The sequence below is a fragment of the Heteronotia binoei genome, chromosome 17 (genome assembly GCF_032191835.1).
Source record: "Heteronotia binoei isolate CCM8104 ecotype False Entrance Well chromosome 17, APGP_CSIRO_Hbin_v1, whole genome shotgun sequence".
Classification (NCBI taxonomy): domain Eukaryota; kingdom Metazoa; phylum Chordata; class Lepidosauria; order Squamata; family Gekkonidae; genus Heteronotia; species Heteronotia binoei.
This window is the reverse complement of record NC_083239.1, coordinates 21,973,412-21,997,358: the sequence shown is the minus strand read 5'-3', so window position 1 is coordinate 21,997,358 and position 23,947 is coordinate 21,973,412. Positions and strand designations below refer to the sequence as shown.

The 23,947-nt window shown below is 43.9% G+C and overlaps 1 protein-coding gene and 2 non-coding genes across 5 annotated transcripts; all 3 read left to right on the top strand.

Annotated features, from left to right (window-relative positions):
- Positions 1-1,506: 1,506 nt before the first annotated feature.
- Positions 1,507-22,741, top strand: PABPC4 (poly(A) binding protein cytoplasmic 4). 3 transcript variants are annotated; one of them, XM_060257546.1, is made up of 15 exons: positions 1,515-3,103; positions 8,121-8,314; positions 9,299-9,414; positions 9,855-9,994; positions 10,336-10,430; positions 12,909-13,046; positions 13,877-13,972; positions 15,296-15,568; positions 15,805-15,892; positions 16,789-16,908; positions 17,302-17,429; positions 19,274-19,367; positions 19,815-19,945; positions 20,052-20,151; positions 22,375-22,741. In XM_060257546.1, exons 1-14 carry the CDS (start codon positions 2,911-2,913, stop codon positions 20,136-20,138), a joined length of 1,893 nt encoding a protein of 630 aa, XP_060113529.1. In that variant the 5' UTR covers positions 1,515-2,910; the 3' UTR covers positions 20,139-20,151; positions 22,375-22,741. The 3 variants fall into 3 exon arrangements, with proteins under 3 accessions (XP_060113531.1, XP_060113529.1, XP_060113530.1); XM_060257547.1 differs by lacking the exon at positions 8,121-8,314 and having other exon boundaries at positions 2,870-3,103; XM_060257548.1 differs by lacking the exons at positions 12,909-13,046; positions 13,877-13,972; positions 15,296-15,568; ... (5 more) ...; positions 20,052-20,151; positions 22,375-22,741 and having other exon boundaries at positions 1,507-3,103; positions 10,279-10,424.
- On the top strand, positions 13,587-13,721 carry LOC132586570 (small nucleolar RNA SNORA55). Its single transcript, XR_009556377.1, has one exon. It is a non-coding gene; the product is annotated as a small nucleolar RNA SNORA55 (small nucleolar RNA).
- Positions 14,244-14,380, top strand: LOC132586571 (small nucleolar RNA SNORA55). The gene has a single exon (XR_009556378.1). It is a non-coding gene; the product is annotated as a small nucleolar RNA SNORA55 (small nucleolar RNA).
- Positions 22,742-23,947: the final 1,206 nt, after the last annotated feature.

The window sequence follows — 23,947 nt, the reverse complement described above, 5'->3', positions numbered from 1 at the left end:
GCACCATCGATACTTTTGATATGTGGGTTGTTGATTAGGGAATGTATCCATTGGAATTAATACAGAGCAAAGTAATCTGGTAAAAAAATGTAATTATTGCAGCAAGAATGACATTAGCACAGGTAGAGAAACAGCAAGTAATCCCAGAAAAAGAAAACTGGTTATGAACAATCTGCATTATGGGTTTACCAACTGCCTGGAGGAAAAAATGTCCTACCCCTTTATCATAGAGGTTTAATGGGATGTTAAAACCTTTATTCAAGTGACAGGATGTTTTCTCCAAGCCTGTTGGAGGATAAGTTTACAATTTTGTAAATATTTGCTGAGAATAAATCATTGGACCCAGAACAAGTTTATCAAAAATTGCTGTTCTTTTCCAACTTGTTGGAATTTGTATAACCCACCTGAGTTCGATCCTGGTGGAAGCTGGGTTCAGGTAGCCGGCTCAAGGTTGACTCAGTCTTCCATCCTTCTGAGGTTGGTAAAATGAGTACCTTGCTTGTTGGGAGGGAAATGTAGATGAGGAAGGCAATGGCAAACCACCTCGTAAAAAGTCTGCCGTGAAAACGTCGTGATGCGACATCACCCCAGAGTCAGAAATGACTGGTGCTTGCGCAGGGGCTACCTTTACTTTTTTTTTTAAAAAGGGGGGTATTTGCAGGGCTTTTTTTTTTGAACAGGAACGCACAGGAACGCAGTTCCGGCTGGCTTGGTGTCAGGGTGTGGCCTAATGTGCAAGTGAGTTCCTGCTGGGGTTTTGCTTCAAAAAGCCTTCGTGTGAAAATGGTGACATCAGAGGTGTGTGGCCTAATATGCAAATGAGTTTCTGCTGAGCTTTTTCTACCAAAAAAGTCCTGGGTATTTGTATAATCCAATGGGGGTTGGCAAGCCAACTCCTGACTTTGGCATTGTGGTAGGTAAAATGTGGGAAAATAACAAAAAAAGGAACTGGTTGAAGGTTTGCTTAGAAATACATTTTGCCCTTTTTTTGGTCATCTGTAGATGGCCAACTTCAACCATTTCGAAATCAAGAGCTTAAGATATAAGCCAGCATGTCTCGCAACAATCACACGAGCGTTCTCTGTTCACAAAAGAAACAACCAGTACTGAGCAAAAAATATTACAGTACATGCGAAGAAGTGTGCTTGCACACCAAAGCTTATCCTTGAATAAACGTTGTAGGTCTTAAAGGTGCCACTGGAATCACGCTTTGTCCTGTTCCTTCAGACCAACACGGTCTGAATCCCCCCTAAATCCACATCGGGTGTTAGTTTTTGTGTGTTTGTTTAGGGTGAGCACCCTCTGCGGGGGAGTGTTGGCAGAAAGGGTATTTTACTTCAAGGGGGGAAGGGAAGCCTTAGGCAAGAACTGACGGAGGGGCCCCCAACTCTAGCCTCCTCCGGCCAGGAGGTGCCGCTGCAACCGGCGGGCGCTTCCTCTTGGGCGTCTTCCCGCTCCTCTGGCCTCCTCTCGATGGCCTGGGCCCAGGAGGCCTCGCGGGGGCGACGGCGGCGCCCTCGGCGGCCCGCTCGGCCCGGCCTATAAAGGGGCTTCCGCGGCCGACGCCGCCTCCTCTCTGCTCGCGGCCTCGGAGGAGGAAAGGAAGAAAAAAACGCATTAAAATTATTTAAAACAAAAAAACCCTTAAAAAGAGCAAAAAAAGAAAAAAACCAAAGGAAAAAAATCCCGCCTGATGATCCAGGAGGAGGGTAACGGGCAGGGCAGCGCAGCGCGGGAGGGAGGGAGGGAAAGGAGAGCGGCTGACTGAGGTGCCTCCGTCCTCTTCGCCTCGCTCACGCCGGCCCCGCTTCTCTTCTCCTACTCAAGCTTCCCGTTTGTGCCCCCCCCTCTTGAAACTAGCTCCTTATTAAACACCCCCCCTCCCTCCAAACCCGCGTTCGTTCAACCGCCGCCTTCGGGCTCAGCCGTCCCTCGTGTGGAGGTCGAGTACGCCCCCCCCCCTCGTTTTGTGGCCTGGCTACATTTTTTTGCTTGGCTTTTTCTCCCCCCTCCCCGGATTCTAGAATCTGCCCCCGTCAGAATCCGTTTATCTCGACTTCCCTCCCGTCCCGTCCCTTCCCTTCCCGTCAGCGCAGATTCTCCTGCGCTCCTTCCCCTCCTCCCTATTCAGAGCCCTCTTTTTGATCCCGTTTTGGGGAGGCTGTTTTCCACCCCGTCCCACTCTTTCGGCTTCTCTAGCTGACCTCCCTGCCTCCCTCCCCGAGGTCCTTTTCTCGGCCTTTCTGCCTCCTTGGCGATCACACTGTCCATTTTAATGTTAAGATATTTAAGCCTCTAGGCAACGACAGGAAACTTTGCTGAACCCACAAATGAGCCGCCCGGGATCTATTTTATGTATGTTGCATAAATAAAAATTATGGGACAATAAGCTCCCATGAATAGATGTTTAAGATAATATAGTTTTTGTTTTTTTCAGAGTTATTTTTTTAATTAGACGTAAGACGTTAAGACTGAAACTGTCGGTAATTACTTGAAGTAGATTTCCCAGCTGAATATTTTGCAGGGGAAGAGTGAAAGAATTTTTATTTTTAAAGGTGTAATTGGAAATTATTTAAGTAAATATTTAACTTTTTAAAATGTTCCTGCCTCTTCACTTTTATCTGGGTCTGAAGTAATTTTTTTCTGACAGAGATACTGTTACCTGGTTATGTCTTGGCCTTTCTCAAACACTAAATTTTGATATCTGCACTCTTCGTGTTAGCTGCTTTTTCTTCTCTGATACAGAGTTATCTTCAGCAGCCATTTCAGTCTTTTTTTTTGAGACCCTGACTAGCTCTGGTTTTAAATTCCCTCTAAACTAGTGGTTTTCTTTCAAAGATTTTATTTTAAAAAAATAAATTAAAAGCCTAACAGTAGCACCTTTGGGCGGGAGTGTGTGGAGAGTGGAAGATGAACACAGCTGCTAGTAGCTACCCAATGGCATCATTATATGTGGGTGATCTTCACCCTGATGTCACGGAGGCCATGCTCTATGAGAAGTTCAGCCCTGCTGGTCCCGTGCTCTCCATCCGTGTCTGCAGAGATATGATCACCCGTCGTTCCCTGGGATATGCTTATGTCAACTTCCAGCAGCCAGCAGATGGTGAGTATCCATGCAGAACCACGGCCCATTCAAGCTACATTCTGTCTTATGCTCAAAGTTGAGTACCATGGACCAACATTTTCCTATGTCTCCCTCTTGTATCAGTTGGGCCATGTGCAGCAAAAAGGTTTTCTAGTGGTCACCGCAAGGGCTTTCTGCTAACCGTCATGTGGTGCTATGCATGTTACTTACCCAGGACCCTGCAAAAGTGGGGTAAACAGGTTGTGAAAAGCAGCAGTTTGTGGCGTTTTATTGTACCACTCAGGTGGGCTTATGATTTTAGAAGTAGTAAAATTTCACCTTTGTTCCATAATAATTGCAGCAAGTATTGTTTCCATTTTGCTGTTTGTAAAGATCTTTTTCCTACCAAATTGCTTAAGGCTCAGGGGTCTGCATAGTACCGTTTTTTCCCATCCTTCTTCCAAGGCTCACAGAGTGATCAATGTATTTCTCTTTTCCTCCCTTTTAACTTCACAGCAACCCTGTGAAGTAGGTGAGGCTGAAAGAGAGAATGACTGGATCAGGGATACCCAGCAAATTTAATGGCAGAGTGAGGATTTAAACATAGGTGTCCTAGATTCTTATCTTAATTACTGCACCAGTGACCCCTTGAAGATTTGTTCAGCTGAGGATAATTATGTGTCCATGACCAGGGATTTCAACATGTGCCTTCTGTGTCTGAACTTGGGAAACTGTTTATTGTACTACGTTGACTCTGAGCAATCTGGAATTGAGAAGATTTAATCTAATTACAAATTTATGTGCACTCAGGGAGCATGCCACTATTTGCTTAAATTATTTAAGCTATATTTTATCTACAAAAGCTGTTTTCCTGCTTCCTGCACATTTACTGAAGCCAGTTTCAAGAAACAACACTAGAAAAATGGGGATTCACAGTTATTTTGAAGTGAGTGAGGAATGGTCTTATGTGCTTTGATATCTTCAAGGAAGCTGAAATTCGTTTTCCTTTGTTTTAGGGATTAATCATAGAATAGATTAAAATATCTAGTTCATAATGTGGTAATGAAGTCAGCATAGTGAACTTTACCCTGCTGAATTTGGTGCCTGCATGTAATAGTGTGAGAAGTCCTCATAATATCACGTAGTATAAATGCACTCTCAACTCGGTTCCGGTAGAGCAGGGGTGGCCAATGGTAGCTCTCCAGATGTTTTTTTGCCTACAACGCCCATCAGCCCCAGCCAGCATGGCCAATGGCTGGGGCTGATGGGAGTGGTAGGCAAAAAAACATCTGGAGAGCTACCATTGGCCACCCCTGCGGTAGAGGATGCCCAAGCAGGTACCCAGTATTGATCCTAAAACTACCGATGTTCAGAGAAGTTGCCCATAGTGACGAGGTGGCCTTCTGGAAAAGCCACGATTTTGCAGCAAATGGTTGTAAAAAAACTCTTAAGACTTGAGCATCAGCACATTGACAGTCTGTCTTGGAGAAAGAAAACCAGGCTGAAGCCACTGGGCTGTTGAAAGCCACTCCAAGCCAAAGTGGTAAGATGACAATTTTAAAAATGCCCCAACTTGATCTATAAATATTAGCTAGCTTGATAGCCAGCCAAAGTTTGTGCTTGCCATTAGCAGAGGAACAGAGTCTTATTTCTAACACATTGTGCTTTGGAAGCATTTGGTGTAGCTCCACAACTCGGTGTGACTGTCTGGATGATGCGTGCGCACACTTTCTCCATTCTGTGCAAATGGTAGTGCTTGCACGTGTCATGTTTAGCTTCATGGCTAGGGGAAATGCTCACCATGAGGATTGTGGTAATAAAAATTTGTGAAATGGCATTGAGCCACTAGAGGGGTGGGTTTAAGGGAATTTCAAATGGCATTGAGCCACTAGAGGGGTTTAAGGGAATAGTAGCTGTTTGCTGCACTGCCTGTTTGGGAGTTGTAACATGTAGCCAGGTTGGCTCTGACCACCTAAGCATTCTGCAGAAACCACAGTTATTTTCGTTACTCCTGACCATCACATGGTCTGCTACAGATCAGCACAATGTTGCACTGATCTCCCCAAAAGCAGAGCTATGCAGGTATGACCAAAATGAAGCACAGACTCATGCCTTGCATGCTGACTATGATGCAGTTTTGTAGAGCAAAGGGAAGATTTTAATGTTTAAAAATGCAGCCTATCAGTCCGCTGCAATGACTGTCCAAATGTGTTCCTAAAGCATGAAAGAAATCTGTTTCCCTGCAGTGTGTAACAGTACTGGACCAGGGTCTTAGAGAAGAATTCTGTATGGCAGGGCCCAGCATATTTCACTGTGCAGTGAAGAATGCTGTAGAGCATGTCAGTGAATCCTTTGTTGCATACCTGCTGTGTTTCGTACCACTTTCTCCCTTTCAGCAGGCTCTCTGTTGGCATATTCTAGGAGTTGCAGTCCTTGCCATCATGTGTCTCTCTGGAGCACCCCTTCCTGCTATAAATAAACACTGCCAAATTTGACTAGCTGGGCTGAGGATCCACTTGTAACGGAACTCCTTTGGTTAACACAAGACAACTGGTCCTTCTAAACCATGGTGCTTCTTTTTTTTTAGTGAGCAGCTGGTAATGAAGGGATGGCATGAAGGTGCAGTTACTTGGGGAAGGGGTATGAATCTTGGAACTTTTCCAGTCATGGCTCATGTTTGCATGACCAGCCATGGCTTCCACTGCCACATGTCCAGTATGCAGAACTTGGGGGATTCTGAGAAGCCGATAAAGTCCTCTGCTGTTTCCAGGCTTGCCCACTGCTGGGGCAACAAATCCTTTTTGCTTTGTGCTGTTATGAAATGTGGTTTGCATCTTGGGAATAGTTCTTGGGTTCTGCTCTGCTCCCACATTTCCAGGTATCTGCACTGGCTTGGATCGCTTCTATCAGCATTGGCTGGTTAATCAGTTGATGGAAGACCAATATCTTGCCAGTGTCATTCATGCTATAGAAATTCTAAATGTTGTTGTTATTTGTTTTGCATGGGACTGTCCTTGAATATGATTTGGAAATTTCTGATGGTAAAGTGTTGCAGCAGACTTCTGTCTAATGTTGGTGAGATCATATTGTGCTGACTAAAGTAACCTCCCTGGTTTTTCCATGCCAAATTTAAGACACTGGTCTTAGTATATAAACTGTTTCTGCCCTATATATTTCAGACTGCACTAGCTGCCACATGTACTTCCTCAATCATTTAAGAGGTTCTGTCTACTTTTCCAGTGTTTCAGGAGTGGGCTGTGGCACAGTGATATAGCATCTGCTTGGCATGCAGAGAGGCCCAGATTCAAAGTCTAGCATCTCCATTTAAAAAAGGATCTGGTAGTGAAAGACTTCCATGGGCAACCCTGGAGAATTGCTGTCGGTTTGAATAGACAATACACAGCCTGATGGACCAAAGGCCTGATTCAGTAAAAGGCAACATCATGTGTAGGTGTTGTGCATAGGAAAGCAGTGAGGGAATTGTTGGAAAAAATGGTCCATATATTTCCTTTTTGCTGAACTGCAGCTGAATATCAGCAAAGACTTGTATCTTGAGGAATAGGCAGAATGACACTTTATATTTACTGCTGCCTGAATGCACTTGAGTTTCCACATCAGTTGAGGGGTTTGAATTTTTGGAGTATTCTATATAAGGAAAAAGATGTGTTCAGTTTGCCAACGGTGAGCAGGTCTAGCTTTGAGGGTGAGGTTTTGGTTGAGAAGTCATACCCAGTCAAACAGGGAGTTAGCTCTGAAGAGTATAGACATCCCTGGTCTGGTGTGGTTAGAAACAGTTTTTGAATTCCCATCTGCCAGATCCCATCTGCCACACCCCTTAACCTCCGTTCTCACTACTTCCTCTGCTATTTACTGCTACCCAGGCTGTCCTTACCTATATTATCCTATTTCAGCCATTTCTCTTGGCTGTTTTAGAAGAAGCATACAAGAAAACTGCGGGCTGGGTTTTTTTTCCTGGTTAGGAACAATTCTAAGAGGTAGTGTGGCATAGTGCTTAGCATGCTGGACAAGGATCTGGGAGACCCAGGTCTGAATCCCCTCTCTGCTGTGGAAGCTCACTGGGCGACCTTAGATCAGTCGATCTCTCAACCTGGCCTACCTCACAGGGTGATGTTGAAGATAAAATAGAGGTGGGTGGAGTGCTGTTGCAAGCAGCTTTGAGTCCTCACTGGGGACAAAGTCAAAGCATAAATAGCTAAATAATATATTCTGGCTAAACAGTGCCTTGGGGAACGTAATCTCATGCTAGTTTCAGGCTCCTCCCTCCCCAGATAAAATTCAGTCGCTCTTCTTCGAGCTCACTGAGAACGCTGTTTGGCACGAAGCTTTGCCCAGGCCTCTGAATTTTATGAACAGAATCCTGATGGGAGTGTGTCACAGTGCTTTTAATAAGCTACTCAGTACAAAAATAGAATCCTGAAGGAGGATTAGTGTGAGTTGCAGAAGCTTTAGAATGTGGTGGATAAGATTTCCTGTGTAGTACAAGAAGGACTTCCGTGGTCCTCAATGGGGTAGGGAGATTAATATTGCCTCATTGCAAAAAAGTGAGGAGGTTGAAGCATGTGGGGAAGAAACAAATGTGTTGCTGCAGGTTTTGTATTACAGTTTAGTAACAATTCAGCAGTTTTTGAATCATTAATATAAATGCAAATGTGCCATATTACTTGCAGGGTTCCTAATCCCTTTCTGCTTGGTCATACTCACTGTGTTTTGATCAAATGCACAAAAGTGTGCATATCCTGTCATGTGCATTGTGTATCTCCAACTTCATTGTTTTTTAAAAAAAAAAATTGAAAAAATATTTTAAGCTGCTTCAATTAGGACTTTGAAAAGGCAGCACAGAAGTATTATTAATAAATAAACATTTGCTGAAATGCCCCCAGAAGTATGATGTGAAAAAAGGCAGTGCGCGCCCTAAAGGTGGCCATTATGTGTGGTGCCTCAGTTGATGGTGGTGGGGGTGGGGAGGTGGGGAGTGTTTTATCCCTTTTTCATCAAGGCAAAGCCTCACTTCTCCTTACTGCCTTTAACCCTGCAGCAGAACGAGCTCTGGACACCATGAACTTCGATGTGATCAAAGGGAAGCCCATCCGCATCATGTGGTCTCAGCGGGATCCTTCCCTGAGGAAATCCGGGGTAGGAAATGTCTTCATTAAGAATCTGGACAAATCCATAGACAACAAGGCACTTTATGACACGTTCTCAGCTTTTGGGAATATCCTTTCCTGCAAGGTGAGACTTGGCATCTTCCCTGAACTCTCAACAAGGCCTGGTTTTGATGTGCCCTCTTACAGCATCTCAGGGGGCTGGTGGGAATTTGAATGCATGCAACCTGGGGAAATAATGATGGTGTCAGGCGTTTGAAATGTGGTGTTGGTGGAGAGTTTTTACAGATACCATGGACTACCAGAGAGACAAAGAAGTGGGATCTAGATCAAATCAAGCCCGAATTGTCCCTAGAAGCTAAAAACTTCTGAACTGAGGCTGTCATGTTTTGGTCTCATTATGATAAGACAAGAGTCTGTGGAAAAGGCAATAATGCTAGGAAAAGTTGAAGGCAGCAGGAAAAGAGGAGGGCCCACCAGGAGATAGTTTTGAGTCAGTTGAGGAAGCCATGGCCCTCAGTTTGCAAGATCTGAGCAAGTCTGTTAACGATAGAATGTTTTGGAGGTCATTAATTCATAGGGCTACCATAAGTCTGAAGCAACTTGACTGCACTTCAGAGAGAGAGGGAGAGAGAGAGGCAGATAGACATTAGGGATGTGTAAGCAGAATTGCAGAAATCAAAGGTAGGAAAAAAATCACAAAAAACAAACTTGCTTTTGCTAGATATTTTTACTGTGTCTCCAGTAGTGTTCTGATTTCCCTTCCTTGTTCCCCAAAATAATGATTGAATGGTTCTCCTTCCGAAAGCTTTTTATGGGCTTTTATTTAGACTCTTGCACTATCACTAGATGTACATGCAAGGCTTCCTTACTCAAGAGAGTCTCATTGGTGGCAAGTACTGCTTCGGGATGGGCAAGGGGAACCCATGCTCTTTATGCATTGAACAGCATTTCTTGTGATTTCATTCATATTGCTGATGTAAGAAATATTGCTGCATCCTTCTGTTCATTTTTTCCTAACATCCTTGTAAGATCTTTGGCATTGCTGAGGTTTAAGTGAAGCCAAACGAGAGGAATTTGTGTTGTTTACCTCTGCCCAATTGCCTTGCAGGTGGTGTGTGACGAGAACGGCTCTAAGGGCTATGCATTTGTGCACTTTGAAACACAGGATGCTGCGGACCGGGCCATTGAGAAGATGAATGGCATGCTGCTGAACGACCGCAAAGTGTGAGTGTCTCGGCTAGAAGCAGCGGTAGCCCACCGCATGAGCCGTGATGCATCTCAGTATTAACACACAAGGCTGCTGGTTCTCCTGGCCCAAGCCTTGGCCTGCTGCCTCTCTACTCCAGGGCTGGTGAGTTTCCCTGCCCGAGCCACAGCCTACACCCCCTGGTGCAGGGGCTTGCTTTCACTTACCACCTGATAGGCTTGGTCCAATATTTTGTGCTTGCCCTGCTCAGCAATGTTGGGTGGGTGTTCTTAGCTTGCTGCCTCTTCATTTTCAGAATGGGGGACTTGTCTCCTTGGTCTCTTGCCCTCTCGTGTCTGTCCATCTCACGACCAACTTCTGCTTGTCCCTTTTCCCTGGAACTATGTTCTACCTTTCTACTGTTGTAGGAAAACAGGGGTTTCATTTCATCATCATTTCCCCTCTTTTTCTCTTTCAGATTTGTTGGCAGATTCAAATCCCGAAAAGAGCGTGAGGCAGAATTGGGAGCCAAAGCCAAGGAGTTCACCAATGTTTACATTAAGAATTTTGGAGATGATATGGATGATGAGAGGCTCAAGGAGCTTTTCAGCAAATATGGTAAATATTCCTGCAGCAGGTCCTCAGCATCCTGTGGCTTTCACCCGGGGTGCTGTTGAGGGCAAAGAGATTTTGTTAGGAATTTCCCCTTCAGGTGGTATCTGAAGAATAGCTTCCAGCCAAGGAATTTGAGCAAAGGAAACATGGAGAAATATTGTAAAGCAGGACGAGATGAGACAAATTCTCTGAAGAGAAGCTAACTTTTCCTCTTATCGGTTTTGAAACATTCGCATTAACTTTTTTGGGGGGAAACAGTCTTTAAAGCACTGGTTTTATTTTGAAAGGTTCTCCTTAATGTTTGCTGTGTGCTGTCTTCGCTAATTCAATTTTTCTGGCAACAGGCAAGACCCTCAGTGTGAAAGTCATGACAGACCCTACTGGGAAGTCCAAAGGCTTTGGCTTTGTGAGCTTTGAAAAGCATGAAGAAGCTAACAAGGTATGAACAGCTCTTTCAGAGCATGAAGAGAGTCTAATGTCACATGTCGTTTTAAACTATTACCTGCTTTTGAGTCAGGAAATAGAAAAACAGTTGGATCAAGTCCATCTGTAGCTATCACAAAATAGTACTAATACTCACTAGCAGGCAAAGGACCTGCTCCACTGCATCTCCATCTGAAAACAGAATGGTGCAGTTGTGGGTTCAAAAGACTTTCTCAGAGGTAAAATTCAGCAGTTATCCAGTGGCACCTTTAGGGTGATTATTCTGTGATACAGTCCCTAGATGAACAAGGAATTTGTGCATGTTTCCAGTGAGCATTTTCAGCCGTTCATGGTCTGTTTCTCTTCTCTGCCTTCTCAGTACATTAAAGAATATAAGGTCAAAAGTTAGAGTTTAGGAAGAAAACAAAAACAATTACAACCAACAATCTTCAAATTAAGAATACATTTCCAAAACTGAAAGAAGAGTTCCTAAGTAACAGCAAAGAACAGTTGAGGCTTTCTTCCATCTTTTAGATGGAGACATTATTTTAATTCAGCCAATTTCATAGTTTGCCAAACTTTTCAAAATGAGCCTTGCTGGACATGGGTTGGTGGGCTAAAAGTCTAATAAAATAAATAAAACCATTCCTTAATAGAAAAATTCTGATTTCATTTAAAACTTTTCTCCAAAAGCCAGAGAAATCTGGGCATGCCTACCATATGTGTTAAATATACTGCTGATTTCTGCCCATGCTTCCTACATTGATGCAGTTTACCATTAGATTTTATCTAACTGGTGAGGTGTTCATAAAAAATCTCTTTTAAAATTAATACAAATCGTGTTTGCAGAATAGGTGTCAAATATTAATTCTGTTCATTATCTATGAGTTGATCATCTAAAACTTTTGCAGTTAACAATGAAAGATGGATTTTCTGTTTTTTTCTGATGAGGGGTGTGTGACTTAATAATCTTCTTGGCATGCAGAAAAGAACCCAGGGTCAGTGCTTGGATCTCTTAGTAGATGTAAAAGGGTTTGAGACCTTGGAGTCTAGAGCGCCTGCCAGTTGGAGTAGACAGTACTGCCTGTAATGGACTAATGGTTTGATTCAGTATAAGGCAGCTTTGTGTGTTTATCTGTCTTCTTTATTTTGATAAAGAGTAGATAGGAAATCCAGAAACCAGCATATCTTATAATGTATCTAATTCTTATGGCCCTATCTGTGTATAAAATCTAGAGACTGGAGTCATGAACAGAGAAGACATTTGTCTACAAACCTGAGAAAAAGCCCCAGTTTACAGAAAAATGTGAAATCCAAAAAATAGACTGGAGGGTTAACCCCCTCCTCACAATAATTAAAGTGCTTGTACTTTCAAGAAAGAATATATCAGTTGTCATTGTGTTGGTAGGGACCAATCAAAATGACAGAATATTGTGCAAGTTTTCAAATAGGTAGAAGTTGCTAAATGTTGCTAGCCTTCAAACTTTAGATTCTGTTAGGAAAAATCAAGGGGAGGGCACTTTCCAGGGCTGTGTTGACCTCCCAGCCCACCTCTGCTCCCTTCCCTCCCACCTTAGAGGATGAGGACTCATTGGGGGCCAGCCTAGGCAAAAGCCCCCAGGCAGCTTGCTGCCATTCAGTTTGCACAACTCACCCACGTGTGGATGACTTTATGCTACACCATTCACCTGGGCCCAGTGGCAGCTTCCACACAACTTGTGCGATTTCATCAGGCTTGGTAGCACACAGGTTCAAATCCCCACTCAAGCTACAGGTTTGGCTAAAGGTGAGGTTTTTCCCTCCCCCCCCCCCTTTATGTAACCGTCTGTACTTATGCCATCTCCTCTTGATAGCTGCTATTCTTGTGTTTTACTTGCTCTTGCTGGTTAGAATGTTCACAGCATCTGTTTTTATCACACATACTCTGCTCTTCTTTATACTGGATGCTTTCTGATTGATTAGATCTCTCAGGGATCCTCTCTTCTCTTTTTAAAGATAATATTTTCTTTTTTGTATGTATTTTTTTGTTTCTGATATTAGCTGCCTTGGAGAATTAGGTGGCTGAAGAGTGAAGAATATAAAATAAATGAAACAAATGAGGAGGAAGCTGAGAGTCTCTGATTTTTGCCATGGTGGTCAATTCTTTGAACCCGTGAGAACTGCAGAATCATGTCTCAGAACATGTTGCTCAGGCCTGATTGAAGAGTGATGCTGCAAGAAAAAAAACCCACTTCCCTGTATGGCTCCACATTTGCCCAGAAGCTGCTTTCGCTGGGCAGCTACCTGTGCAAAACAGCTTAGCAAACTAGTTGTGCTGTACAAAAACAGCCTAGCAAGCAAGGTGCTGAAGGGAGAGTGCTTTTTCCTCTCAGTGTCACTTTTAAATCAGGTCTCAGCATATAAAATTCAGGGGCTGCTGCTCAGGGACAGTAGTTTATATTAATAGGACTTCTGTTATAATCAGGTATATGCTGTTTTGGACTTTTTTTTCCAGGCAGTGGAAGAAATGAATGGAAAAGATATCAATGGGAAAATGGTGTTTGTGGGCCGTGCACAGAAAAAAGTAGAACGCCAGGCAGAACTGAAACGGAAGTTTGAGCAGTTGAAGCAAGAAAGAATCAGTCGTTATCAGGTAAAAAAAAATGCCTCCCATATGTGGAATAATAATCAGGTGTCATTTAGTTGCAAACAATTTATGGTGGCCCCTCAATGAGACCCTTGTGTGGTTCCAAGGCAAGAGCAGAGATGATTTGCCACTGCCTTCTTCTGCATAGCAACCCTAGATATCCTTGGTGGTCTCGTATCCAAGAAGTACCTGTGGCTGACCTTGCTTAGCTTCCAAGCTCTAATGAACTCAGGCTGCTACTTGTGCAGAATACATGTTCTTTGTTCTTCACTATTTAAGGAACATTCCTTTTATTTTGGCTGTACTTTTAACCATCTGTATGCTGATGGACTCTAATCTTCATACATACTCTGTAATACATAAGACATAAATAAGGAGACTGATAATCATCTGTGTGAGAATGGTAGTTTGCTTCCACAAGGGATCGCTCCGTTTCAGATGTGACTTGAATGCCTTTAAACAAGAGCAGTAGATGGCTTGTAGCTTAGGAATGAAAGATGGCTTGAAGCTTAGGATGTATTTGGAAAAGTTGGTGGATTGGAAACTGCATCTGAATCTTTCCCGCTCCTTGCTACATAGTGCAGGCCCGGGGACATGTGATGCTAAAGCAATACAGAGCAAATCCAGGCATGTTTTATCTTCTCTTGCAAAGAGACTTGCCTCTACAGCTCTGAAACATTTCAGCACTTTTGCTCCTGGAAGTCTATAGGACATCAGCTATAGTGTACTGACAGATCACAGAGATGAGCTCATTTGGTTTTCTGTCTGTGCATGACCCCTGCTCTGTTTTAACCTTCGGTGCTAATACTGTGGTTCTTTGGGTTTTCCTCTCCCAGGGAGTTAATTTGTATATTAAGAACCTTGACGATACAATTGATGATGAAAAACTGAGGAAGGAGTTCTCACCTTTTGGTTCCATCACAAGTGCCAAGGTAAAGGATTGATGAAAGATTAAACAGGCACAAAGAAGAGGTGCATAGCTGGAAGTGCTTCACCTAAGAACACTTGAGAAATTGCACTCTGAGTACTACAGACCAAATTATAATTACTAGGAAGTTTGTTGTTGGAATTTTAGTCAGAACACAAAATCTGTTGGGTTCGTATCTGCAGGCTGAAGTTAGATGGGGGGAAGGGAAAGACAACATGGGCCTTTTTCTTGTTGCATGGTCTCTGATGGGCTTGTGATTCTGTTATAAGAAGGCTGCACTTGAATCTTTCCCATGCCTGACAGAACCAGTGTGGGCACGGGGACATACGGTGCTAAAGCAAAGGCAGAGGATATCCAGATGAGCCACTTGCCTCTCTTGTTAAGGGCTTGTCTCTACACCTCAGCAACATTTGTTTTCAGCAGGCCTGTCTGCAGAGCAGTTTCCTGTGTTCTCTGCTCAGCATTTTTGTGTGAACCAGGAAGTGAGCAAAGGAGGTACCTCAAAGTGGCTGAACATCACTGGTGTAGCTCAGATGTCAGAGTTTGCTGATGTCATATGGTTGCATCTATTTGTGATGTTGCATAAGGAAGGGAGATGAGCAAGACTGGAATTACTGGCAGACTCTGAGTGAAGAGTGTGCACACACATGCGGTTTGGATTATTGGGACACTCTTCTGTTCTTCTATAAAAAGATTGGGTGGGTAGCCTTGCCCAGTTTAGATAAAAAATATCCTGGCTAGAAAAACTGGTAGATAATCTGCTTGGCATGTAGAGGGCCCCAGGTTCAGTCCCCATCATCTCCAGTTAAAAAGGACCAGGCAGTAGGTGATGTGAGAGCCATTGACAGTACTGACCTTGATGAACTGATTGTGTGATTCACTGTAAAGTAGTTTCATATGTGTCAATAAATTAGTTTCATGTGTGTCAGAACCAAGAGCTGGAACTGAATTATTGCCAAAAGAAGGTACATGGGTCTGCGCAATGTTGTCCTCTGTTCCTACAATCATCTGATTCCTGTAATGTGAAGAGGGAGCAAAATCATCCTTCTGAGCAGAAAGGGTGATTTAACATGTATGTTCAGCAGCCCCAGGAACTGAGGATCAGCAGGGAGTTGAGAAGCATGCAGTATTCTGCTGGTGATGGTTAAGTTCCAACCCCAGTAGCAGAGACTGAGGAGGATTTACTAAAATTCGGCTGTGTAAGGTCTGTGCTGGGTTGGAGCTTATGTTGGGATGCCTGCCTTTATGTAGCTTCTCTTAGCTTTAGGCAAACAATGCTATGCTTGAAAGTGGCCGTGCACACTTACAAAGAGCTTCTTTTCCCTAGGTGATGCTGGAAGATGGTCGAAGCAAAGGTTTTGGCTTCGTCTGCTTCTCCTCTCCAGAGGAAGCCACCAAAGCTGTAACAGAAATGAATGGGCGCATTGTGGGCTCCAAGCCATTGTATGTTGCCTTGGCACAGAGGAAGGAGGAGCGGAAGGCCCACCTCACCAACCAGTATATGCAGCGCATTGCCGGGATGAGAGCTCTGCCCGCCAATGCGATCATCAATCAGTTCCAGCCAGCTGCAGGTGGCTATTTCATGCCTGCAGTACCCCAGGTAAGTGCTGGGAAATTGCCTCTGGCTCCCCAGTGAATGAGTGGGTGGAGGAGAAATCTGCATTCAGAATGCTGCCTTTGCATTGAGATTAATAATATGAAATAACTGAACTGGCAAATATAATGTAGCTAGCTTTTTAAAAAAATGTCAAAGCTTTTGCAGGCCAGGCAGAGGGAAACATAACTTTTGCTTTTTTTCACTCTGATTGATCTGGGCATGGCCCCTTCTGTTTTCAGGCTCAGAGCAGACCCACTTACTATGCACCTAATCAGATGACTCAGATGAGACCCAACCCACGCTGGCAGCAAGGGGGAAGACCTCAAGGTAAGCCTGAAGAAGCTCCTCTGGCCTTAAAGGGAACAGTATTTTTACTCTGCCCAAAGGCAACAAACCAGATAACCTAGAAGCTGTGTGGGCAGTCTTGGACTGGCAATTTGATGTGTGAGGGTCCCATTGTTTCAAATCTAAATGGGTGTTTATAGGAGCCAGAGCTATTGAATACTCTGAACTCCTTGAGCTAAAATTGGTACACATTTAGGTGCCTTTGAAGATGAAGAGCTGTCCATGGGTGCTTGCTGAATGGGAGATCCTGGACCCTGTCATTCATATTGCCACTGTTAAAACATCACATTGCTTGAATGACTTTGTTTTTTAGCTACCTAATAACCTGACTTGCTTTTTAGTTACCTGATAAGCCGACTTGCCCCATCCTGCCTGGAGAAAATGTGGCTCTACTTCCTTTATTGTGCCAACCCATTTAAAACACATTGCTTTGTTTTTCCTGGTAGTTGCTGGGGGTTTTGTGTGAGTGTGCCTAAGTGAATTTCTCCCCAGATTTGTCTATTCTGCCACCCTGTTATTATTTATTGAATGATACTGAGGGGGAGGTTAGTGAGGCTGTGGCAAAATTTTTGGCTGACATCCTTAAATTTAAACCTGACCATGTATGAATGCATCTGTAAGCTCGGTTTCATTTTGATTTTATCTCCAATGTTTAAATTTTTATATTCTGTGTATTTTTATTTGCAACTGTTATGCCATTAAAGGTTTGGTATGGTATGGCTTGTACTGTATTGCATACATGGGATGGGTGTCCACCAGCTACCACTGGCTGCAAATACCTGGTGTTTGGGGAGTGAGGTCAGAGTAGGCTGGATGTCCCCCCATTAACTCTTATACGGGTTGTCCTATCCTTATGCTCATTTCCTGCTCTTCACCAGGCTTCCAAGGAATGCCCAACACCATGCGCCAGTCTGGACCGCGGCCTTCACTACGCCATCTGGCTCCAGCTGGTAATGCCCAGGCCTCACGTGGCCTGCCCGCTGCCTCCCAAAGGGTTGGTAAGTTACAGGACTCAGTGGCTGCTTCCCCCTCTGGTTTATTGGAGACAGATGCTAGATGTTTGTAGGAAGGAGCCCTTGTGGGATTCCCAAATGTTAAAAATATGGACATGGCAAAGAAGATTAAGACAGATGTGGATTGATTTAGTCTTCTGAAAGCAGACATTGCACTTTTAACAGGGCTGCAAGAAGGGAAAGGGAATAGTTCTGGAATCACTGAACTGCTGAACTATTACATCTTAAATTGCTGGTGTCTAGCTGAGTTAATATCGACAAGCATAAAGAAATTTGCCTGAGGTTCATTTCATGCTTGGGCAATTTTGCTGATTTTTACAGCATTTGCTCCATTTTGTTGTATAAGCTCCATTACATACTATGTTTGTTCTCTAACAGGTGTTACCAACACTGGTCCAAACTTAGCACCTCGACCCCCTGTGGCTGCCCAGGCTCCCAGAGCAGTTCCTCCGTACAAATATGCCTCGAGTGTCCGTAGCCCACACCCAACAGTACAGCCTTTGCAGGTAGGATTAGAATTTGATTAGCCTACTTTAAACTTCAGTCATCAGAAGGATTCTGTGATGAAACTGAGAAATTTCATGACCAAATATTTCCATCTTGGACTTTTAGGTCAGCAGTATGGAAATGGGACTCGGACTGCCCAGGCTAGTCTGATCTTGTCAGATCTTAGTAGCTAAGCAGGATGGAGACCACCATGGAAATCTAGGGTTGGTGCCCAAAGAGAGGCAAACCAGTTCTGTTCATTCCTTGCCTTGAAAACCCTATAGAGTTGCCATAAGTTGGCTATGATTTGGTGACAAAAAAACGGAAATAGGACTCTTGTCTAATTGAGTTCAGATCTGCTTTCACTGCATTCAGGCCCCTTTGCAGGAAAGCAGCATTGTCTAAACCCAAATGAATTTGAAGTAAACAGAGCAATCACTTGTATTACAAAAGAAAAAGCACTTTGATTTTCCTGCACTATTACAAATAATTCAGTCAGGCAGAAGTAAACTTCCTAGCTTCATATGGAAGTAGCTATGTAAATTGGCTGATGGAAAGTTTGTTCCACATCTGTTCTGTTTCCTTGAGGAAGCTACAGCCTGCTAACAGCAGCTGACCACTCCAGAAGTTCTTGACTTACACAGGGACTTAGGCTGAGTGATGCAATGGAGTGGTTGGCAATTTTCGTGGATAAAAACACACAGGGACGAGGGCTAATACGAGTTATTTTCTCATCAAGTTGCAGCTGATTTACAGTATCCCCAGAGGGTTTTCAATGCAAGAGGTGTTCAGAGGTGGTTTGCCCCTGCCTGTCTCTGCATAGCAGCACTTGGTGGTCTTCCATCCAAAAGCTAACTAGGGCTGTCCCTGACATCTGACAAGATTGTTATGAGTACCTAGCCAAAAAAGTCTTCACCTGCTGGCCAAAGACAAGTGACAGAGACAGACTACTCTTCCTGGGAGGGAGTGTCAGAATTTTGGTCCCATGACCAAGAAGGCCCTTTCTTGGGTTGCCATCTGTCTAAGCCACAGCTGCTTGGGGATACATGAAGTGGGAGGGCCTCTGAAGATGACTGGAGTGCTTGGGTAAATTCACGTGGGAGTAGGCAGTCCTTCAGGTATGTCAGTCCCAGGCCATACAGGACTTTGGACAATACCAACATCACCCCAGAGCTGGAAACAACTGGTGCTTGCACAGGGGACTACCTTTACCTTTTTTACCAATGTCTTGAATTTGTCCTAGAAGCAAATTGGAAGCTTGTGTAGATGGAACAAGACTTAATTATAATAAATGTATTTATAAATTAAATGTATAAACCACCCTCACAAGGCTCAGGGCAGTGAACAATAAAAACACTCATAAGATAAAATAGTGCAAACAATTTAAGCAGTACAGAATTAAAACATTCTCAAATGATGTTAAACTTCAGGATTCCAGATTGCACCACTATTTCATGAGCGATGTAAAGAAGCAGGGGGTGGGGGTGCCAGATGAGATGGTACCTGATGCTGTCCTCAATTAAAAGCCTGGCGGAACATCTCTGCCTTGTAGGCCCTTTGGAAGCACATTAAGTCTCACAGGATGCAAATGTTGCTCAGCAGAGACTGTAGTTATGTGGTCCCTACAGCCTGCTCCAGTCAGCGTACACACCATTACTGATGGAATGGTCTTAGTTCAGTTCGTCCTTCATACAAAAGATGTTCCATTTTTCTGATTACTTCTGTTGGCATTCCTTAACCCATCAAAATATGACTTGTTTAAATTTTTTGGTAACTGTTAATGGATGAATTAATAAATAATGAAGATGCCTTCTCCTTTTGCTTGCTCCATGTTACAGCTGAATTCTTCTCTGTTCTCCAATAGGCCTCGCAGCCTGCTGTTCACGTGCAGGGGCAGGAGCCCTTAACTGCTTCCATGCTGGCTGCTGCCCCTCCCCAGGAGCAAAAACAGATGCTGGGTAAGCAACTCCTTTCTGCTTCTTCTTAGACTCCATAGTAACGTTGAAGCTCTCTTGGCATCTGGTGTAAGCAAATTTTGCCAGCATCTGCCACCTGGAGTACAGATAATATAGTGAGCAGGGTGTGAACAGAATCCCAGTGTTGTAATTAGAAATGACCCTGAATCTTTAGAGGGCAGTATATTTGTACAGCAGTCTGCTGTTGGTCTGCTTACCTGCTTTTTTCCTGAAAAGCTTTAGAGAACTGTTATTGCATGGTATTTTAATATCGGGATTTTTCAGCTCTGTGCATTGCTTTTCTGCTACAATCTCTTGATATGTGTTGCATAAGGACTGCAAAATAGCTAATACTTTGCTGCGGGGGGAGACGTGGTTGAGATCTTTTCCTCCCCCTATTGGCCTGGCTGTGTGGCAGCCTGTGGCTAATCTGAATTTTGCTTCCCACAGGAGAACGTTTGTTCCCCCTTATCCAAGCTATGCATCTCAGCCTTGCGGGAAAGATCACAGGAATGCTGCTAGAGATTGACAACTCAGAGCTGCTGCACATGTTGGAGTCTCCAGAATCGCTCCGCTCAAAGGTAATAGAGCATGGCACTGTCTGCGCCCAGTGCTGTTCAGAAAGGGTGTCATTTTGGGGGTTGCTTGGTTAGGCCAGATGGAAAGTTTGATTTCTTCCATTCCCAGGTGGAAGAGGCTGTGGCAGTGTTGCAGGCACACCAAGCCAAGAAAGAAGCTGCCCAGAAAGTGGGCATAGTTGCTGCTACCTCTTAAACCAGGAAGACTGGTGAGTGGACTGCCAGTCCCCTTTGTTGTCACTGATTTGAGAGGGTCAGGCATTGTGGCATCTCCCGTTACAGCAAACGTGTCTTCCTTTTACATGGAAAAACAGTTGAGTACTGTCGGATTTCAGTTCTGTTACATAAGAATAACTTGCCTTCCCCACAGGAAAATGGAGATCACACCGTGTTGTATATTTGGTGTCCCACCACCTTTTAAATATATTTACATAGCAAGTTGGTCAATGGTCAAGTAATTACTCATTTTAAAATTTCTCTTTAAAAAAACCAAACCAGGTTTATTCCAGCATAAGCTTTTGTGAGTCAGACCTTGCTTCATTAGATGTGTACTGCGTGGAAAATCTGCACTGAGATTTTAATAACCAGTATCACAGAAGGGGATGGGGGCAGGTAAAGGGAAGGAGTTGTAGCAGAGATAGACCTATTGTAAATCATTCTGGTGTGAGTCCTTGTATAAAAGGATTTGGTAGCTATGTCTAAATGACTTTGAAAAGAGAGAGAGGTTCCAGCCTCTCATGAGTCTCAATGCAGATACTAAAACTATTTGGTAAGGGGAGCCCCAGTGCATGTGTTCTTCCTGAAGCTGAAATGAGATTGAGCATCATGCACAGGACTTTTTGTCAAGTCTGGCTATAACTCTGGCTCAAGCACAGAGCATGCTGGGTAGAACCAAAGTATAACCAAATGCTGCTAGCTCACCCTCTCTTCCTTCCCCCCTCCTTTAGAGATCTGGTCCTGCTTTGAAATGGTAATGTGTGAAAGTCTTATCTGTGCCTTCTCAGCCCAGACTTGGGGGAGAGGAAGGAGCCTGGGAGCATCAAGGCCAACCGGGCCTCTAATCAACATGAGAATGTATTTGTAACATCTATGTGTGAATGTCCTCTGCACAAATCCCCCCCCCCCCGTGGGTTTCTTGGGCTCCGTTTTGGGGTTAGCTTTTTGCGGACCCTTTCCAGACTGGTGTTGATGCTGCATGGCCACCCGCTTCATGTTGGTCTCGACCTCCCCCGCCAACTGTATCCAGCCCACCAGCGTGAGGGCCCGATCCAGGATGCCAGCGTTCAGGCCCCGGATGAAATGCTCGATTTTCATCACCTTGCTCCACCCTCGCACCTTTGCGGCACTTGACATACTGCCCCCCCCCCCCCCCCCAAGTCGCCTCCACCGCCCCGTGAGAACATTTCTGATTGAACTTTCGTATTACATCGGGGGCTGCGATATCTTTCTCAGCCACCCACTCATTCTCGGAAGAGAGTGGGAAGAAGGGGGTATCTAGAAAGCTTTCCTAAAAGGAATTCAGTGTTGGACTGGGATCAAGGAGGATCTATGTTTGACCACATGCTGTGGAGCCTGGCCAGGTGACCTTGGGCCAGTCACAGGCTTTTCAGCCTATCCTACCTTACAGGGTTGCTAGATTCAGGTAGGGTAGCCATGTTGGTCTAAAGCAGCAGAACAAGGTTTGAGTCCTGTGGCACCTTTAAGACCAACCAAGTTTAATTTCTGGGTATAAGCGTTCATGCTTGAATAAAAGCGTTGAGTCCAGTGGCACCATTAAGACCAACAACATAAGAACATAAGAGAAGCCATGATAGATCAGGCCAATGGCCCATCCAGTCCAACATTCTGTGTCACACAGCGGCCAAATATATATATATATATATACACACACACACACACACACTGTGGCTAATAGCCACTGATGGACCTCTGCACCATATTTTTATCTAACCCCTTCTTGAAGGTGGCTATGCTTGTGGACGCCACCACCTCGTGGCAGTGAATTCCAAAGGGTGATTAACATGTGGAATTCACTGCCACAGGAGGTGGTGGCGTCCACAAGCATAGCCACCTTCAAGAAGGGGTTAGATAAAAATATGGTGCAGAGGTCCATCAGTGGCTATTAGCCACAGTGTGTGTGTGTGTGTGTGTGTGTGTGTGTGTATATATATATATATATATATATATATATATATAATTTGGCCGCTGTGTGACACAGAATGTTGGACTGGATGGGCCATTGGCCTGATCTAACATGGCTTCTCTTATGTTCTTATGTTGTTGGTCTTAATGGTGCCACTGGACTCAACTTCCTTTTGCAGGGTTGTTGTGAGGGTATGGAGAAAAGAATGATGTAAGCTGCTTTGGGTCCCCATTGGAGAGAAAGGTGGAGAGGGGTATAAATGAAGTAAACTTTTCCCCCCTCTTTACAGGTTGTAAAGAAGCCAAATGGGCCCCTCTCTGGAAGTCATCAGCTGAAGATGTTTAGAATTAACTTTTGTCCTGCACTTATCAACACCATGCAACGTATCATTTACAGATGCCCCAGTGTGGAAATGTTTTAATATGCCTTATCTGAAAAAACAAAAATTCTCTTACAACATTTGGATTTCCAAGACTTAAATATGCAACTTTTCATTGCCATTACAAAGTTTAGTCTTTTTTTTTGTCTTCCATAAGCAGGACACTGAAAAGTTTTCTGATTGAACGTTTTCATTTGTGGTTTTGGCTTTAATTGAAAAAATAAATCTCACTTGCAATGCCTGGAAAGTGTTTATCAATAAAGGAATTTTAAACAAACATTGTGCCCTTGGCCAGCTCTTTCCCCCCCTGCTATCTTGAGCCTTGAAGGTTTGTCTTTGGTGCACTGAAATGAACAGGAGCTGTGTGGTTAGTAATGGACTGTTTATCAGTTTGTTCGTGCTGTCCAATACCACTAATGTCAAATTCACTGTTGCATTTTCCAGGCAGAATTCCATGCACAGGCCATAATGTTTGAATAATGTTTTATCCACCGGTACATTTTTACCCTCATTTCATCCAGGGGTAAATGGAAGGTGGAAGGGGCTGTGGTTCAGTGGTAAAGCATCTGCTTGGCATGCAAAAGGTCCCAGGTTCAATTCCTGGCAATTCCATTTAAAAGGACTAGGAATTAGGTAATGTAAGAGACTTCTGCCTAAGACTCGGGACCCACTGCCAGTGTGAGTACACTGTATTGACCTTGGTGTACCAATAAGTCAGATTCAGTACAAAGAAGCTTCATATGTACATACATGTCCCACCCTTCTTCCAAGGAGCACAGATGATGCTCATTTGTGATCTTCCAGGTGTTTGGGAAGCCCAGAGACCTTCCAGTGATTTGAACGGGCAACTATAACTTTTTAAACAAAAAAGTCCAAAAATACAATACTTTGAGTTTTGGCGTTCTTATCCTTTATTAAGATTGATGGCTTTCTTGTTGGAGCCCTAATCCCTGTCCAAAGTATATACTGGCAGTTGCTTTTCTATGGGGGTTCATTTTTAAGACTTTGCATTGTCAACATGAAATGGATTTTATGAACTTCCTCTATAGTGATTACTGTTGGTTTGTATCATTGCACCTGCGAGTACTTATTTGAAGTTGCTGTGTACCTGTGTGCACCTTCCTGTGTTCAAGCTGCTGCTACTGGCTGTGGAACAGATTTATATAAGTTGATTTTTCACTGTTTCTTTGACTATAATTCATTTGACTGTATTGTCTAGCAATATTTTTTAGGAATTTTCCATGCCAGATTTCCATTTTGGGGTGTTATCTTCTGGGCTTGGAGCAGGGGTCACTGTGTGTGTGTGTAGGGGGAGGTACTTGTGAATTTCCTGCATTGTGCAGAGGGTTGGATTGGATGACTGTAGGGGTCCCTTCCAGTTCTTTGATTCTATAGTTATGTATGCTTGAGAGGCTTTGGGCTTGTCAACAGTCTCCCCTCCCCCCTGCAAACCACTTTTGAAAATTATAGCTTGGGTCGGCTG